The 19,405-nt window shown below is 42.4% G+C and overlaps 1 protein-coding gene across 1 annotated transcript in view; it reads left to right on the top strand.

Annotated features, from left to right (window-relative positions):
- The first annotated feature begins 2,734 nt into the window (after window positions 1-2,734).
- The window catches only part of LOC146615381 (uncharacterized), a 131,193-nt gene continuing 114,522 nt past the window's right edge, over window positions 2,735-19,405 (top strand). The window contains exon 1 of the mRNA XM_085375556.1: window positions 2,735-2,825. Coding sequence (XP_085231682.1) covers window positions 2,735-2,825 — 91 coding nt within the window. The remainder of the gene's footprint in view (window positions 2,826-19,405) is intronic.

Below are 19,405 nucleotides of genomic sequence, written 5' to 3'. Positions count from 1 at the left end.
GTCCCGTATTTCGAAACAAAAGTACACGTCCCGTATTGAGCTAATAAGGGACGCACTTTGTCCCGTAATACAGTGAGAATCAAAAGTAGTCTATAAATGTTAATGGAATTAACGCTTTGTTTGAAAGCATAACTCCCAGCCCCTCTCCTGCTTTGTGACCAATGAGCTGACAGCACACTTATGACAATTCGAGTATGACAATTCAGATTACCGCTCATCTCATTGGTCGAGGAAAGGTCGCTTGCGGAGAAAATACCGGAAGACAACAGATGACCACAACAAGAAGCATGGCCAACAGGGAAACAAACGCCGACACTGCGGTGCAAGTCTCGGACGACAGTACACCTAAAGCTGGGCAAACACTGTGCGATTTTTTCAGTCACGTTATTCAGCTCCTGCTCAAACTGCACGATTGACTCGCAGGGGTTAGAAGTTGGTAGGTCACGATGCAGGTCTCACACTATACCGCCCGATGCTCTGATGCGACCTGAGTGCTCACACTGTGCCTCCATAACATGAAGGTTATAACAGAAAATCTGTCGCTCTCCCTGTCTTTCACTCACACAGACACACCACCACCATCAACTTTGCTAAATTGCTAATGAAAAACATTGATCAGGCTGTGAATGAGCAGCGATGTAAATCCAACTATTTTCACGGTTGTTGTGGTCGTGATAATTTTGTGATGCCACATCGAAAAGGCTCGGATGAGCTTTCCAAAGTTCTACAAGTTGTGCCTCCATCGCTTGTGTCCAGATCACACGCTGCACAGCCGTGCTGCGCCGTCTTTTTCACCGACGTTTACATGTTTGCGCGTGAGCAGTGTGAGCGGCTCACGAGCGATTGATGATCGGGAGCTGCTCGAGGTGTTAATCGCTTCTCGTTACCCCACGTATACTACACGATGCACGATGAAGGCCAAAATTGGGCCGATCACCAAATCGGTCGCACGACTCAAAAAGCGTCTCAAAATATGCCAAAAATCGCACAGTGTGAGCCCAGCATTAGAGCAGCAATGTTTGTTCGCTCAGAGAAAGGAAAAAAAAGGCTGCAAAAGCACAGGGAGGACTGGGAAAAGGGAAACACCTGGCTGGAAAAGGTCACCATAACACCTATAAAGCGCACTGCACTGTGTGCCGGCGCACTTTTTCCATAGGCATGCTTCTAATGGTGGGCACATGAAGAACATGAGGGGCGTGAAAGCTCGGGGAACCCTTAACCAATTTTTTGTCCACCAGGCCACGGCAGAAGCAGATATGGTATGTAAACACTGGTTTGTTTTTTAAACCCTCTGGTTAAGGTTAATATGGGCATGTGCAGTGAATATCAGCGCTATGTGGCCAGAAGTGTGATAATATAACTTATTTTGTGTAATAAACAACTGCAAGGATAGATGATTACAACAAATAGATGACTAATACATAAAAGTAATACATAGATGAATAATGATGATGAGTTAAGATGCGTAATCATGGGAACAAGCGGGTTTACAAACAGGAGCAGCTGGTTAGCTTTAGAAAAGCTGAAATAATACCTCAGCTGAAGCCAATTGTACTAAATGCACTAAATGTGCACTGTTACAAGAATATTTTTCGTTCTATTGCTTTCTATTAATTTATATAATTTTAAGTTAAGCAGGACAAAGTTCTTTTAAAGAAAGATTTACTTATATTCTCAAAAGTTAAGCATGACAGGCTTCTGTTTAAGAAAGAGACCTGTTTTACTGTGTTAATGTTGTCATTTTGAGCTAAAAATAAATGGCTAAATGATCATTTGTTTCCCATATGGTCATATCACAAAGAATATGCATCTGCTTAAATCAAATTCAAGTCAAATGGTTAAAAAATAATTTCACACACACAAAAAAGAGCTACCACACTGGGAAGGGTGAAGACAACTAGGTTGCCCGGCCCTGGCCATGAGGTGTCCCTTATTTATTTTTCAGGGAGTTGGCAACCCTAGTTGCACTGGACTGGAGGAATAGGGGGTCGGGGATTGAGAGGTAGAGTGGGGGCGGGGGGTAGAGAGAAAGTGACGGATCGGCCGAGCGATATGGCGAAAACGTGGGAGAAAGAGACAGCGCGACAGAGAGAGAGAGAGAGAGAGAGAGGGAGAGAGAGAGAGAGAGGGAAAACGAGAGAGAGACAGAGAGAGAGGCTGTGAAGCGACTTGGTTGGCAGTGTTCGCCTCTGTCTCTCAGGCAGTGGGAGAGATGTGCGTAACATGCAGCGGAGAGCGGTGATCATCATCTGCGCGCCGCATCGCCGTGGACCGCCGTGCGCACTCATAGACGGAGACACACCGAGGGGTGCAGCCCGCTCTCCCGTACCCGTCGTGACCGACACTCCCGTGAAGCCGGCGAGAGACCCCTGAAGGAGCAAAAGAAGCAGAAGAAGTGGTGTGAGGAAAGATGCCAGCCGCTCAGGCTGTGATTTGGGGTTAATCACCCCTCTGTTTGGAAATCACTCTGACGCACCGGCGACGAAGCGAGCGCGCTTATTTTTGCGGAATCCCATCCTCCTTCCTTCTGTGTCACATCTAAAGCGGACTATCAAGTGGGGATTTTTTTTCATTATTTATTTATTTTTATTTTTTTATTTGCACGAAAGCTGCATTCCATGGCCAACAGAATATGAGTCAGTGCGTGTCTGTGAGCTGAGGTGGAGTGTGCGTCTATCTCTCTCTCCCGCTTGCACGGCTGTCTCGGTCCGCCACAAAACCTTCCCACGCCAGGATGCAGCTGCTCAGAGTTGCGTGGGCACTGACCGGAGCGGCGATCTGCTGCTTTCTCATTCTCCTTATCCACTCCCGCCTGCTCAAAGAAGGTAATCACACCAAACTCCACCGATTTACCCCCTCAATCTGATCTGTTACCGAGCTATCCTCTGCCGTGTAGTTTATGTGAAGTTTTCCGCAAAAAAATAAAAAAATAATAAAAATAAAATAATAATAATACAAATATGTATATATACATATTCAAACATGATCAAATATCCAATTTTCTTAAGTGGCTCCGATACAGAAAAAAAGAAAGAAGAATCCAATCCAGTTTGCACAAAAGCAAATTCATGAGGCGCACAAGCGCTGCTGTGATTCCTATCCCACCTGCATTTCTGCATCTCTGCTCATCAACAAGTAATCAACCCGAATATGTTCGATTAACCAGTATTGAATGCCAGAGGAGAAGGAAGAATTGTGCTCAAAGAAGAGGGGGTGAAAAAAAGTACCACCAAAAGCAGTTGACTGAATGGAGATACTGATTTGTTTTAAGCGTTTTCAATAGATGGCACTAGAGTCTAGCTTTAGGGTAACATTGAGGTCAAGCGGTTCTAATGTCGTTCCATTCGCCTTTATATTGTGTTTTCAGACCTCCTTTCTTGGAGTCGAAAGTCGGGTACAATTCCAATGCAGACCCTCGGTCACACAACTCTCAGCTTCTCTGTTGCTCTGGCTGCTGTGTGTCTGTCATTGCTGACATGCTGTCTGGATGCACAGCCTGCAGATATGGCTGCATTGTGGGAAGTTGGTGCAGCTGGGGGTTTTTTTGGGAGGGGGGGGGGTGCTAATTAATTGAGTTCCATTTGCTGACATTCAGCTGTTAATGCTTTAATGAATCACAACTTAGCCGATGTCTCAGCGTGGGAGATTGTTCCGTGTAACCGGTCATTAATTCCACCTACAGTACACCGCGATATACACAAATCACATCTGTCTGCGGGGAGACTTTCATGCAGAGGTTGAGCACACTTACTGCTCAAACTCCTTATGAAAGTCAAATGGTGTAAGCTGGGGGAATTACTGCACTGCATAAAGCTGGCACGTAAAACAGCTCTTAATACTACCCTTACACATGTATACCCCGGGGCGAGCAGGGTCTGTTTGGCACTTAGGAACGGTCACGAGTTTTCCTTTGTGGTGATTGTTGAAAAGCGAAGGCTTGGAATGGCTCGCCATGCCCTCGCTCCCTCCAGCCCTGGGCAGATATTCGGGTCAAGCAGTAGCAAGCACTTCCCTCACCGTGGTGAGTCCATGACTGCTTCTGGGTAGGAGTATGTCCAGCCATAGTGAAGTAAAGGGAGCGAGGGGTGAGAAATAGGTCTGTCAGCCAAAAAATTTGAAGCAAGGGGAGTTGAGGATTCTGTACTGGCACATGTCCCAAAGCCACCCTTTGTAGTTTTAATTTACTGTGGCACACTGGCCTTACAGAGAGGTCAAAAAGAGGATTGTGTGGCCACCTAACAGTACAAAAAAGTGCTGCTTGCGGCCGTGTTGATGCGATGGGATCTTATTAGATTCGGGCCATCAGCATTGTTGAGCTTGTTGACTGGCAAGACAATATTTTTGACCTTCACTGCCGAGTTGTTTGCCGGTATCATGTTGTGCTTTTTACGCTGAGGTGTTGTTCCCTTAAGCCCGTGTTTTTCTGTGCTTTCTAACTTGACACAGAATAGCTTTTAAGTTTTCGGGGGGGAGAAGTCTGCTGGTCACTCTCTGGCAAGAGGCCACATTTAATTTCGGTTTGGGCTTTATTGAAATGTGGCACAGAGAGACGGAGGGAGAGAAGTGGTGAGAATATGCTCACTTTAGGCTACAAGAATGGCCAAGGTCAAACCCTGCTCTGAGGCCTAATAATACGAACTGATAAAATGAATTCAAAGGAGTGCATTAGCGACAGTCTTTTGGGAATGAGGATAATGAAAGGCATGCACAAGGGACCTAAAAAAGAACAGAGGCCGTTTAGTCTCAGCCTGCATATTCTTTCATTAAGAACATTGGGGTTGTCCAACACTACCATCTTTTAGTGTGAATTAGAACAAAAGAAAGCAGGGGGGTGGGGGGGTGGAGAAGTATTTTTAGTCTCCTCTCTATCATGTGCCGGATTGATCGCCTCCTCTGTGCTTCAGTGCGTGAGGACGCTGAAGCTGGCGGTACAGATGTGCATGCAGGTGGTATATTATTTAAGGTAGCCTGTCAACAAGAGAGTTATTTTCATATCAGTGATTGTGAGCTTGCAAACTACAGATTGAAGATGGTGATTTGGGCTCATGGAGAAAGAATACGTCAGCTCTGTGTCAGCTTGTTAGGAAGCTGAACACACTATGAGCAGAAATATGCATTTGAGGTTGGGGGGTTGTACACCCCGTTGCGTCAGCCCTCTTGCATAATGTGGCACAGGATCTCGGCTCGCAGAGAGGCTTGGGTTTGGGATTGGAAACGTATTATGCGCTCGGAATGTGGATGAATTTTGGGCCATAAATTTCTCACACTGTCCACTTCAATAATTCACACAATGAAGCGAATCCCGTTTCGCTCTTTATTGGCTGAGATATTTGTCACATGGCAATAGAGGGTCCGACAGGTTCGCAGAACAGCTCCTGGTGCAGAAATCCCCCGGCGAGTCCGGGACCATCGAGGCACGTGAAAGGTTTTGTTCTGGAAATAACGCGTTAGTCACTGTAATAAAATGGCCTGCATAATATGCTACGGTTATATCTTTGGTGTGCTTTTAAAGCTAAAAAGAGCAGCATCTTTAAAACACCAGTGGCCTGTTCGCTCTCAATATTGGAGTAACATTGTGAAGGTGTACCAGAACGCAGCTTAGTGGCTTTATTGAAAATTCTCTCAAGTGTTCATGAGGATGCTTTAAGAGTCAATAAAACCTTAAAGACAAATTTGAATAATCTTGAATGATTAGTTTGCATTTTCTCATCGTTGTAACTATGTCATGGATGGCGCCATATAGAAGGTTGTTTTCCCAAAACTTATAAGCATCGTGGGACACATGCATCCCACTCTGATTTCAAGTTGGCCAAACCAGCGTCTGTCAGGAGAAAGATGTTTGATTACACATCATTTAATTCCATTTAATTAAAAACATATGAAGAAGTGCAGTTTTAACAGTAGCTTTCATTGTGTGGTTTTCTACATGATAAAGAAATGCTGCAGTGCTAAATGAAAGAAGTTTGTCAGCATGAATTTATAAAATTGCAGAAAAATGTATGGTTATTACAGGTATAAGAGAGTACTTCACATTAATTGGCAAAAAATGTCCTATCCTTTTGCTTTTTCTGTGGCTTCATTGTAAAAACAAAAAATCTGCAGCACACAGTGAAAAAAAACAGGAACTTTTCTGCATTTTAACTGTTATTGCTTATCTATCACTTAAGTGCCTTGGTGTAGTATGAATGGCAGTGGATCTTCACCAGGAGGGAAAAACTATGAAAGCTATGAAATTCAGAAATTGATGTCGCATTTTCCAAAGATGTGCGTCAGGTTGGCCAATTCTGGTCCCGGACCTTATGTTTGAGACCTCTGATTGGAATGATCTTAGATGCGCATTCGTTTGCAAGCATACCCACATGAACCATTTATTTTTATTTAATTTTTTTTTAAAATTAATACGTCTTGAAAAGATGAAATATTAAACGTCTCTGTGACACTGAGGAGCTGAGTAGGTGAAGCGCTCCCAAAAACCTCATGTCTGCACAGCCCAGTGGCCTCTCTCCGTCCTCCACCTCCCTCAGACAGACCACCAGGCTGCCTAACAACTGCAGTTATTGATCTTCAGGTAAAACCACAGAGTGAGCCATAATGGACCAAAGTGACAGATATACAGTGTGTGTGTGTCTGTGTGAATGCACTGCACTCAATGTCAGACAACCAAAATCATTTACAGCAGGTGCTCTAAAAAGCACAGTGCAGGGTATCCTCTTTTTTTTCCAAACAAAAAGATGTGGATTAGAATGACATCCTGTGCTGTGGAGGCTCAGCTCGGAGCAGCCTCAGGCAGATTCGGGTCAAGTGGTGGCAAACTCGCAGTGTCATGCACGCACGTGGCCCATGAAGGAAGGGGAGCCCTGTCACTTAGGACACCAGATGAAAAAGAGAGGGTGTAATAGTGTAATAATAAACATATGAACAAACCGGGAGTCTGCAGTCGGGGGTTATGTGCTCAAAACTCACGTCACTGCCTGAAACACAGGACATCGCTGTCTCTTACGTCGAGCTCTTTTGCTCAAATTAAACTGATTGCATGACTAAAAGAAATCCTAGCGTGATCGGTTTTATGTGCCAGAGTTGTCAAACAGTAGATGGTTATGTAACATACTAAAGATCTGCTCCACAACTGCTGTTTATATCGGCAGTTATTATTTTTCCCTCCACTTTTCGTACTATTTTGTCCTCCAGTTTCCTCCTATCACTGCAGAGATTTCAGTACAAGTATTCAATTTCGTCGTGCCATCTGCGGATGTCGTGTCTCATTTCTCCATCTGAATATTAATTCTGTTTGTGCCACTGTAGCAGAATGCACAATGCGTGCTAGGCACGGCCTTTAAGAGGCGTAGCCGCTTTTCCAGCTATCACCTGCATCTAAAACCTGCCGATGGTCTAATTAGAGTGGAGGCCAGGGCGAACTGCTGCACGAGCTCCCACTCGAATGTGATTTTGAGATCCAGCAGCAGAGGTGCAGTCATTAAGTATTTCTTCCTTTTTTTAAGCATCTATTATTAATCTGCAGAAAGGAAGGATTTTAGGGAACTTAGCCCTGCAGCACAGCTTTAGGACTCAACTGAGATAAAGATAATATGCATGTATTTAATGCTGCAGTAATACTCCTTCAGCATACAGAAGCAATGTCACAATCACCGTGTTTTACTTGGCAAATCCTCGGTGATTTCAAATCCCTCACAGCCAAGGGGTACGTAGGTAAAAGTCTGTCTGAATGTAATCTGCTGTAAACTGCTCTAAATTGAACACAATTTATTTTTAATGGTCAGTATCAGCTGTAATCCATAGGGGTGGCACGCATTAATCAATTGCTTAATTGATTCATTAGTTAAGGGGTTTGTTAATTAAATCACTTCTGTGAGTCAATCACAGTTGCAGCAGAAGCCTGTGGTGGTTTTTTCAAGGTAATCTAAGCCTGGTCTCAAACAAGCCCCTTGTGCCTTGTGTCCAGGGCCACTTTTCATCTGTTTGTGTGTTTGCTCATGGCACTGTTCTTCACAGTTCCTATTGATTGTGGGACAGTAAAAAGTGTGCACTATTGCACCCAGTTTTCCAAAAGTCCTATTGATTGCCTTTTGGCAGAGCTGTGGGACGATTGGCGTTGGCTTTTCTAATAAAAAGCTGGCTGTGGGGATCCTCCTAGGGTTCCGTTATTTTTTACTGGAAACACTCAGCGGCCTTTGGAAATAGCGATGTCAGAAAGACATCACCCTTACACACTTCATTCGTGCCCTTCCACCCATGAAGTGCCGTGTAAAACTCCCCAAGGCCCTACCAAACCAAGCTTGAAGACATAGATTTGAGCTATTCTGTAAAACCTTGGATCAGCAAGGACATGCAATGCGACATCTTCCAAGCACATTAGTGTAATAAAGATGATGGTGATTTAAAAAAAAAGTGTGCCACACATATTAAATTGTGGCACAGATCAGGAAGCCACAGAGCACAGATTGTTAGGTTGTGCTCCTCTTGGCTGTAAAAAGTGGCAAACAGCATAAAGGAGCTGAGCAGTTTAAATAACTGTGGCTGCATCTTTGATTAAAACCTCGTCCAGAATGTCTCCTGGTCACTTCGATCTGATAGAGCTCGGCTGTATAAATTAATCATGGGTGCATTTGCACGCGCATAAAATGAAAGTAAATGGTGGAGTGTTTGGCAGTAGACACCCAAACTGAGGAGTAGGACAAGAAGAAGGAGGGCCAGTAGTTTGAGAGGTTAGAGGCAAGCAGAGCCATTTGTCTATCGACTTGTCAGCTGGTGGGAGAGAGATCCTCTCAGATCAGCATTTTCCTTAGAGGAGGGCGGATTCCTGTGGGTCTGTTCTTGCAACACTGGCAACATGTCCATCATGATCATCTCTCAAAGAGAAGCTGGTCCCGCCCCTTGGATGATCTAACCCGAGTCAGTGGATTCATCAGGATATACTGTGCGAGCTGAAAGAGTGCTGATTTAGGGGAACTGAGCCTGTCCATTTTATTCATAGGCCAACTCTCCAGACTATTGATTCCCTGACCACCAGGGTGCTTGAGAGTGATACATCCACACATTCTTTAGGAAATGATGGGTGAGAAGTGTGCTTACCCTTCTGCCTTTTCTATTTGTGCCTTCCTGCTGTGTCAAAGGTAGCGATGAGGTCATCCCGAGGTTGGATCAATCACCGTGCCTCTGTTCATCTAGTCGATCGATAGCTGCTTAATAAGTTTGATCTTCTGTGTGCGTGAGATCACAGTCATTCAGTCAATGGATTGTGAAACTAGGGTTTTTTTCTGTCTTCACGAAAGCTTGGCCCCCAAGGCCATTGTGACACAAATTTGGTGTCTGCGATAACAGACTTGGTCATGCTTTATGGATCCGCTGCGTTCTAACCGTTTTTCCATTTCCATCTGACAGAAATGTAGGTTTAATCTGACATTAGGCGGGCTATAGTGCATTAGCTTTTTGTGTCAAAGGGGCAGAATATTACTGATGCTATGCTGCTCCACCGAAACAAATTGCATGTTACTCTTTAGAAAACTAATGGAGGCTTTATCGATTCGAACAGGGCCAGCCACTTGCTTTGTCTCGGCTGTCAGATTGTGTCTAAAGCAATTTCATAAAGATCATTATTTTCTTTCTCAGGATGTCTTGCAGCTAAACAAGATCCTCCCTCGTTCATTCTTGCTTTTTATACTGCTTACGGCAGCAGCTCTTATGGTCCAATTGAAAATGAATTAGAATAGAATGACACATAATGAAAATCACTAAGAAACATTGGCACGTCACATCCCCTTAGCTTGTTGCACCCTTGAATAGATTGCTTGTGGGGTTCCAATTCCTATTCCCGTTCTTACGCAGTAGAAGAAAATGGGTTTAGCTCACTGTAAAGGACAAACCATATCATTACGGGTCATAACAAGCAGCGCCACTCATTTATCTTCTAATGGCATTAAAGCATGCGGCGAAAAAGGTGCTGACATGGATGTTAGTCATGCAACGAAGCAAGATAAGTCATCAGGTTTTCTGTTCGTACGGTGATCATCATTGACATAATTGATGTAGCGGGCAAGCATTGCGGTGTCAAACTGTAATCCAGCAGGTTGCTTGAATAACATTATTCAAATCATTGCATGCTTTAGCTTGTTTACTCATTGGAACTGTCTTTGTTGTTCCAGTTGTGAAGCATTTTAAATGCAGAAGGAACCTGTTGCCACTCCATTACACAGTGTAGCTAACTTATAACTTATAAAGAGAATTATCTTCAGCTGATAAAAATTAAACAATTTGGGCTTTTTCAATTGTAATCCTGATTTTTTAAGTAGTAAAATGTCAATAATAATAATACAATAAAACAAAAATATAATTAAAATATAATATATAATATTTAAAACCATATTTAGATAATAGTAAACAGAAACTGTATCAAATAATGTAATCAGGAAGTTGCTGGTTTTTGAACAAATAGATCTGTTTTTCATTTGGGTGCACATTTACCATAGTTTCTCAACATGTCTTTTTAAAACAACCTTCTCTGGGTTTTCTTATTTGGAAAATCAGAACAATTTCTGTAGTTGAGAAACTTCAATGTCCCCACTCTTGTTTAGTTGTTCATAGCCTCCGCTGTTTCATTTAGGATATCTTACTATTACACAATAAATCTCTCTCTGCCTGTGTGTTTGTTACTTTGTCTACAAGCTCCGCCTACGCTATCAGGAGTTGAGCAATCAGCCACCTATCAAGAGACTTAGCCTGTTTTTAGCACTTGTGCACCTTTAAAACCTTCTAATAGCATTGTGTCATTTTATTTCATGACAACAACATCTCATATTCACAAAATCTGAATTATACATGCCTAGCAACCACCTAGTAACAGGCAAAATTGACCCATTTTTAGCATATAAACAACATCTACCACACTAGTGAAGCAGAATGTATTTCAAAGTTGTCCCACTGAGCTTAGTAAACCATGCCCAACACTCAAAACGACGTCTGGATGGCAGCATGTGGCACTCCAAAACCTGTATGTATCATACAGTAAAAAGGCAGATTCTGTGCTGGAGGATGTAGCATGCATGATTTTCAAACAGAATTTCACATTTTGATTATTCCGACCACAGGACAGATTTCTACTTCATTTCAGGCCATCCGAAAAGAGGCAAGGTCCAGAAAGGAAGTGTTTGTGGAACTGACCCACACAGTCTTTCACAGCATTGTAAAACCCTATCCTCTGAAAGATTCAGCCTCTGGGAAGCTGTTTATTTGCCTAATTGTATTACTAATTAAGCTAACTTGTTGTGACATGTTGCACCAGGTATTTTTAAACGTTACATAACTTTTTCAGCCTTTTGCCCTTCTATTAAAAAAACACAGTAAAATGTCTCAATTTCAACTTTTTATGTGTTCCTTCTACATAAATACCTAAATCTAATAACAGTTCACAAAATGTTTCTGTTTTTATTCACATTTTCCGTTTTTATGTTTGAACCTTTTTGCAAAGGTGTTGTTTATCAGAGAATAGACTTCAAATAGGGCACTCAAACAACCACTGAAGCCTGTTTTTGCATCTTTTTCCAGGCTTGGCCTCGCTCTTTGCATCTGTTAATAGTTCTTTTTTACAGTTACATCGTTGCGACATATAGTTTTATGCTTATGTTTACAGCTCTGTCAATACAACAGCAGCGAGGGGGGGAGAAAGAAAAAAAAAAAGGAAACCAGCCAGCAATTCTGCTTCATCACAATCATTACGGTCCATTCCACATGGGAGAAAGGAACTTCATTATTGTACCTGCAGGGACTGTTAAAACCAAACTCATGAATACAGAAAGCTTTCTTCCATGGCGTGTTGTTGCTTTACAGTGCTGCTGCTGGGGAATGTTTAAAGGCACATTCTTCACGTAAAAATAATGCATATATAGTATACACGCTGTGTACACAGTCATTTACAAGGCATGCTGGGTATTTGCTGCTATGGGTGCTAAAGCAGCCTGGACTTCGTAGCTGTCTGAACTCAGATTGTATGTATGTATTAAGCAGGGCAAGGAGGTTCACTGCTTTCCCAAACCTGGTGTTTCATCATCTGAGAAGTAATGCACATTTTTCTACTTGGTATGCATTGATATCCATCGATGTGTCTGACTCTTTTACCACTGTGCTTTCCCCTTTCGTAACACTGACTTCGCCAGTCTCCCCTCCTCACACAGAGGTTGCCCATCCTCCGATGTTTTATATATATTAGTGGCAAAAAATTCACAGTGAGGCCAAGAATCAGATCTCCCCCAGATATCATTTCTCCACACAGTGCGAAACAAAAAAAAGGAGGTGGGGGGGAATCATATTTTAATAATGATATGTTCAGCAAATGAAATATGCCAGGTTTGCACATTTGCCTTGCTGAACAGACAATAAATTATATCTTGTACTCTGCCACATAAGCCCAAGGATAATACCACATCCAATGAGAAAGGAAATGGGGCTTGTGGGATGCAGGAAACAGAACGCCCTTGCCTGAAATCAAATGAACGGAGAGAGGAAGCATTGACATGTAGGTCCTGTCGGTGCGGTTTACCTCCTGAGCGTGCTTTCTGTTGTGCCTCTGAGCGCTTTGTATGGCGAGGTCGGTATGTAAACACGCGGTCTCTCCGTTTCTTGCAGATAAACGTCGAGGCCACAGGCATCGGCACATGTTAAGTTAACATGCAGAGGTAGGGTGACAAATACAAACGCAAGCATATGCATACGCAGGGGCTGCAAGTATACACCGGAGCTTGACAGACTGTATGGACTATCTCGTGGCTGCCTTAGTTCATTGCAAAGCAAATTCCTGTAGCTCCAAGTCTAATTTATCAAACAGACTGTGTGAGTGTGTGGCATGGTGCGTGTGTGCCTCTGTGCGTGTGAAGTTTCATCATACATTCAGAACACACACACACGTGCTGTTCTCCATGATAGTGAATAAATGCTTGGAGCGAGTGTAGATGTGCGCACGCACACACATGCACACCCACACACCCACAAAGACACAGAGGTAGCCATGAATACATATGCATACACCGCCACAAACACACACACTCACACAGAGTGCCGCAGGTTCTTAGGGGACTCCAGAAAGGATGAAATATTGCTGCAGAGGCCACACACACGCACGCACACAGTCCACAATGAAGCACTCACAAAAATAATAGCACACACACACACACACACACACACTTCGAGGTATTGCTGATGAAATCTTGTCAAAGACGGGGGATGTGTGTGGACAGAGCGGCGTCAGCTACCACTTCTAGATGTCAGCGGCTTCATAACCTGACACATAACATGCATACACACACGCGCACCGCATCCACAAAATGTTAGCATCATCTGTCATTTGGTTGCCACTCATTGACAGATACAGTGCATTCCAGTTATCACGAACACTTGACATAATCTCCCGTTCAGTCATACACACACACACACAAACATACACAGCCTATAAGACATAAAGGCAGACCAAAAAAAAAAAAAGGCAGAGCTGACATCATGGAAGCAGGACAGAAGTAAAACCAGCAACATCCCGGCCCTAATAGTGTCTGATAGGTAAACAGAGCATAGCCACCCACCTGCCTTTTAGCCCAGGTGGAACCACTTGAGCAAATTGCCTTCTTAATTGATGGACTTTAACTGGTTGCTGTGTGCTAGCTTGTGTGTGTGTGTGTGTGTGTTTGTGTGTCTGTGACTGCTGGGGTTTGTGCTGGTGCCTGTGGCTAGGGGAGCGGTAATAGTGGAAAGAGAAATCTGTCAGCCGGTAATGAAATAATTGGCACAAACGGTTACGCACGCGAGCACCCATGCACGCACGCACGCACGCACACACACACACACACACACACACACACACACACACACACACACACACACACAGTTGCACTTCTGAATGCATGCAAAACACACGCGTGTACAGACGCTGTACTTTTCCCTCAAACACACGGAGCTCCAGCCATGAGTACAGATAACAACCTAGTGAAGGAGCCTGATGCACCATTTCCTCTGGTGGTAGCTACAAATGAACTAACCCAGTGGCTGAATATGGACAGACTATGACAGCAAATGAGGAGGAAGGGGACAGTCAGATAAAATGCAGAAAGGGAGCGAGGCGGAGGAAGAAAGTATAGGACACCATATGTAGACAGACAGCTTGAGAGGAGAGGAGCAGGAAGTGTGTGAAAGGAGTAAAAAGGGTAGCGCGATGACGAGACGGAGGAGGAGGAGAGAAAGAATGAGAGCGACAGAGAGAGAGTCACAGGTTGTTGCCGATGGGTTGCTTCCTGAAATAAATTCTTTTTGGGGGAGGGTTACCATGGCAACTCAGGTAATGGCAGACAGGGATTGGTTGTGCTAGTAACCTGCACCAATGCTAAGAGAGAGAGAGGATATCATCCAAATTATATGTAGTTTCTCTCCCAACGTTTGCCTCAACACAGCTGAGGATTAATTAATTTTCTCAATGATGTCTGAGAGTTCTGTTTTCTGTCAACAGAGAGCACCGAGGTTTGTCATTTAAGAGATTTGTCCCTGTCCTAACTTTAGGAGAAAACATGTCACACCTTACCGTACGTTGAAGTTTGATGTGCACAATTTAAACTTTCTGACAACAGAAAGAGTCAAAAGCTGTACCCTGGAACATTTTGAAAAGACAAACTGGAACATTGGAATAATAATAATAAAAAATGTTTTTAAAAAGTTTGTATCTTGTTATTAAACAAAGTGGAAGTGTTCAGATCTTTCAAGTAATATTAAAAATACAAAAGTATTGCAATTAAAATAGCACATTAGTAAAAGTACAATCAATTAATCTCCAAAGATACTGAAAAAGTAAATCATAACCCAGGGATCAGGAACCTTCCGTATTGAAAGGCCAAGTTTGGACCAAAAACATCCATATAGAACCATAAAGTATCCATTACCCTCCAATATTCTTAGGTTCAGTATTGCTGGGCATAATGGGTAAAAACGTTATACTTTTGATATATACACATATTAGTATATTGCATTTTGTATTCATATTTATGTTGGTTTGATTATATTATTTATTATGTGAGGAAATATTGCCATAATTTCATCGAGCTTGCATAATGACGGTAAAGAGAGTTGAATCTTGAATCTACTGAAGCTTGCACAGCCTTTTGAGTATAAAACATATAAAATACATTTGGGATAATTTTTTACCTTAACTTTGCATTTTTATGACAGCGATGTCGTGTTTTTATTACATTTATGACATTATAGAACAAAAAAAGGAAGGACATTTTGCGTTATTTACTCATACTTACATATCTAAAAAAACAGAACAATTATGAAGTCAAAATTATAATTGTAAAGTGAAGAGGGGTAGACATAAACTTAAATTTTTTTTAAATTCAATGTGTAGGCTTTTTAAATAGATTATTTGTTTTCTGTCAATGCCCCAGGGAGTCACTGCAGATGGGCTAAAAACGAGGTATGTCAACCGTCATGTAAAAATAAATTGGTAAAATTAAGATTTGTCATCGGTACATTTTGGTATTCAGCACTGGAAGTCCCGACATATTCGCATGTGTTGTAGCATTTTGCATTATATAATGAATTTATGTATGTGGATTATTTGCTAAATGATACTTAGGGTGTAACAACATTCCTTATATGTCTTAATATCGGTTAGTGTGTCATCTTTCACAGTTACTATGTGTGTAATCGATAACATTTTAGTATTCTTAAAATGATTCTTCCATCAATGTAGTCTTATTGCATTTGGCTGCTTCCGTGAAAAATGAGAACAACGCAGTGCAGATCTTCTACTTTCCTTATTGTTTTTTTGAGTAACTGGAAAGCAACTCAAATCACTACATCAAAGAAACAGTGGAGCTTCTAGAGGTCGGATTAGGCCACTGAAAAGAGACGGTAGGAAAACCGAAAACAATGATTGAACTGCAGTTCTTTTATGCTGTAATAATATACAAAATAAATATAAAGTTAATAAACTGAATACTGATGTACTTTAGTTTTCTTATTTGGTATGTAAGTCACTAATGTTGTACATAGATTTCATACCAGTTTTAATGTATCTATATATACATTTGTTCGGGAATTGTTTATTCTTCATTTAGGCTAGTTGGTCTTCTCTTATAGCAATACGCAGCTTTTGATTATAAGGAACAAAACATATGTTCTGTTGCCCTCTGATTTTTTTTTTTATCACAAGTAGATCCAATTAATTTGTTGAGATGCTCACAACAACTATTGGATGTGAGACGGGCTCTGCAGGTTGTTGTATTTCGCTCACTTGTCTCTTTTTTGTTTCTTTTTTTATCACTGCATGTTGAACATAGTCTGCATGGTGTCCACTCTTTCACACTTAGAGAATCTGCACACTGGCTTTGAATAGTCTCCCACTGAGGCTGAATCCAGTCTTTTAATCCTTTCTCCTCCTTTTTTTCCCATCTTTTCTATATTGTGCCCACTTATTTCTTGGCAAAGCAAAACAAAGAAACTCTGTTGGGTTTGTGTGTAAGGGGGAAGCGAAGTAGCAGAGAGAGAAACAGTTCTTGCTTCAGAAAGACAAACTAAACATTTTGCTACAGGTAGAGAAAGGAGATATATGGTGCAAGGCCAAATAAACAGCTTTACTTTACAAACAACTTGAAAAACCTGCATTCTGCTGGTACACATGGTTGAGCAGGACAACAGTAGTCAGTAAGTTTCAGTAAAATAAAGCAATAGTAAGACTACTATCAAATTTGAGGTCGCGATTGAGGCACTGGACACTGTTGGCAATGCCATTGTTTAGAAATCAGCTGTTAAAAGGTAGATCAAAGAAAACAATCTGATTAATAGTATTTTGTATTGATTCTTTGTGAGTAGTACATTCAAGTCGAACAGCTCTTTTCTTGAACTCAATGTGAGCTACACTTTTAAATAATCCTTAGTGATCACCATGGGAAAAGCTAGAATTACTGCCTCTGTCAAACTAGTCAAGGTGCAGTTTCCAACCATGTTTGTCCAAAGTCTTAGATGGCACCCAAACTTAGTGTCATGTTAGACCAAATAAGAAATATATTCTGAATTTCCTCTTCTTTTCCTGAGTTTTGGGGTTGAATAAAGGTCAAATAAGTGCTTTTTGCAAAAAATGGTGGCTTCGCGGTGTAGTGGTTAACACATTTGCATGTGAAAGATACCCGGGGGAGGTAGCTAGTGTACTAACGCTGGTCCCAAGTCTAGCTATTTTATCAGGAAGGGCATCTGGCATGAAGTCTATGCCAAATCAAACATGTGGATCTGTCCTCAGAGGGTTAGGGTTAAATCTTGGGAATTAAGGGAGCAGCTAAAAGTACCACATCAGTTTATATCCTGTCAGACATTTGTGTGAAATTTGGTCAGAATTAAGATTTGAATTCTTTCTATGAAAATGTGTTTGCGAGGTGGCAGTTGATTTCTTTGTCGTTAAGTCCATGATTCAATGATAGGACTAAATTTTAAGAAAGCACTCAAAAGAGAATGAATGTACCGCTAACCAGCCTGTGTGACGTCATCTTTCCACTAAGGTCAAAGGTGAAACACGTTAACACTGCATCGATCCCGGTGTCTGTCTGCATTTTCATCAGTCTCAAAACCTGATCAGACACTCTAAGTGACATACAAACTAACAACACTGTCTGTAAAAAGAAGCTTGGGCATGTATTTATTTTCTTTTATTCAATTATTTATTTTGAGTCTTCAGTAAAACTCAAATTTCAGTCGCCAAAACTGGCTTTCACACCCTGAGCTGATTTGATTTCATGATTTTGTTTTCATAATCATTATAAACACATTATAAATATTATTTCCTTACTCATTTAAGCTACAGTTACATTTTACAGTGTGCAGAGAGATGCAGTCGTTTGTGTAGTTCAAGAGCTCGGTGCACTCACTCAGCATCCTCAAAATAGCCCCATAATGGTGCTGTGCAAGTACATGTGTCTTGTAGTGTAGCCCTCTGGAATTGAGAGGAGACAGAGAGGACACAGTGAGAGTAGAGAGAGAGGGAGAGTCTGTGTGTGTAATAAGTGTAGTAGATGCAGATGTGGTTGTGCCAGCGGGCTGTATCAGGGTTGTGTAATGTCTGTGCAAGTGTGTCTGCACACACAGGTTGTAGTTCTTCTGTGCTTCCTCTGTGCAGTTGTGTGCGATTACAAACTCCAGTCAATGTGTGAATTCCCATTAAGGGTGTACGTGCGTGCGTGTGCGCTTAGGAGCCTGCAACACAGCCAGTCAATAATTAGCACAGACAGCAGGGGGAGGACGATGAGAGAAAACAAGATGGAAAACAACAACAACAAAAAAAAAGGAATATAGAAATAAAATATAATAAGAGCAGCGAGTGAAGCTGAACCCCCCCCCCCACCCACCCATCCACCCACCCTCTGGTTACTGTGGAAATCCAGATAAGGATGTTTCCTCTCTTATTCTGCTAACAGGGCTCTGCATTGACTCTGACAGAGCCTGAATACCAATTACGCTGCTCTGGCACCTCCTCCGTGGAGATAGAGACAGAAATAGGGGTTGTGGGAGCAAGAAGGAGCATTGGCAGGGGGTGGGGTGGCTGTGGTGACAGAAAGGGACATCCAGAGAAGGGATGTAGGGTGAGATGAATGCAAGGACAGAGGGACGCCATATAAAATGAAATGGACAGAGAGAAAACTGCAGGGCGAGCCTTGCATGTGTCTGGGAATGATTAAGAAGAGAGGGATAAAAGGAGGGAAACAAGACATCTGTGAGAGATCAGGGGAGCTGTAACCCTATCATCACTCCCTCTGTTCACAACTTTTCATACCCTGTAAGCTGATCAACACAGCCTAACAAGGTGTAACCCCCCTGTCCTGTACTGTCGTGGAGCATTTTCTACAAAGTTAAACTTCCCCCCCCCTCTCCATTGCCTTTTAAAGCAACAGCTGACCATCGGTTTGTGATAATAACAGAGCCGATGATAGCTCTGGTGTTGTAGCCAATGAATAATTTATCACATACGCCGTGCCGCAGTGAGCACATAGTCTCCATTAAAGCACATTGACTGTCTGTGCTTCAGCTCTGGCTCGCTGGCTTTTGTACCGACGCGCACACGTGTGGACATGCAGATGCACGAACGCTCGCACATTTTCACAAAGGCAAAAACTTCCTCTACGTACTTGACACGCTTCCATCTTTTTTCCCTCCTTTTTCCAGGTTCCCCCATTTGCTTCTCCTTTGTCATGCAAAGAGCTGTCATTGTACAGGAAGCAGTTCAGTTTCTTCTGCAGGAGCAGAGTGCAGGATGAGAATTCAGGTTGCAACGAGGGGAAAAAAACCCCGGACGTCAATATGTTCAAGTCCTCCGAGAAGAGCTACAACAAAGGAGGCAGTGCACTCTTAAACTCCCAAAGCCCCAACAATG

The sequence above is a fragment of the Diplotaxodon limnothrissa genome, linkage group LG17, assembly GCF_057381915.1.
Source record: "Diplotaxodon limnothrissa isolate DT_005_m linkage group LG17, D_limnothrissa_male_GT1.1, whole genome shotgun sequence".
Lineage (NCBI taxonomy): Eukaryota > Metazoa > Chordata > Actinopteri > Cichliformes > Cichlidae > Diplotaxodon > Diplotaxodon limnothrissa.
This window is presented reverse-complemented; position numbering and strand designations above follow the sequence as displayed.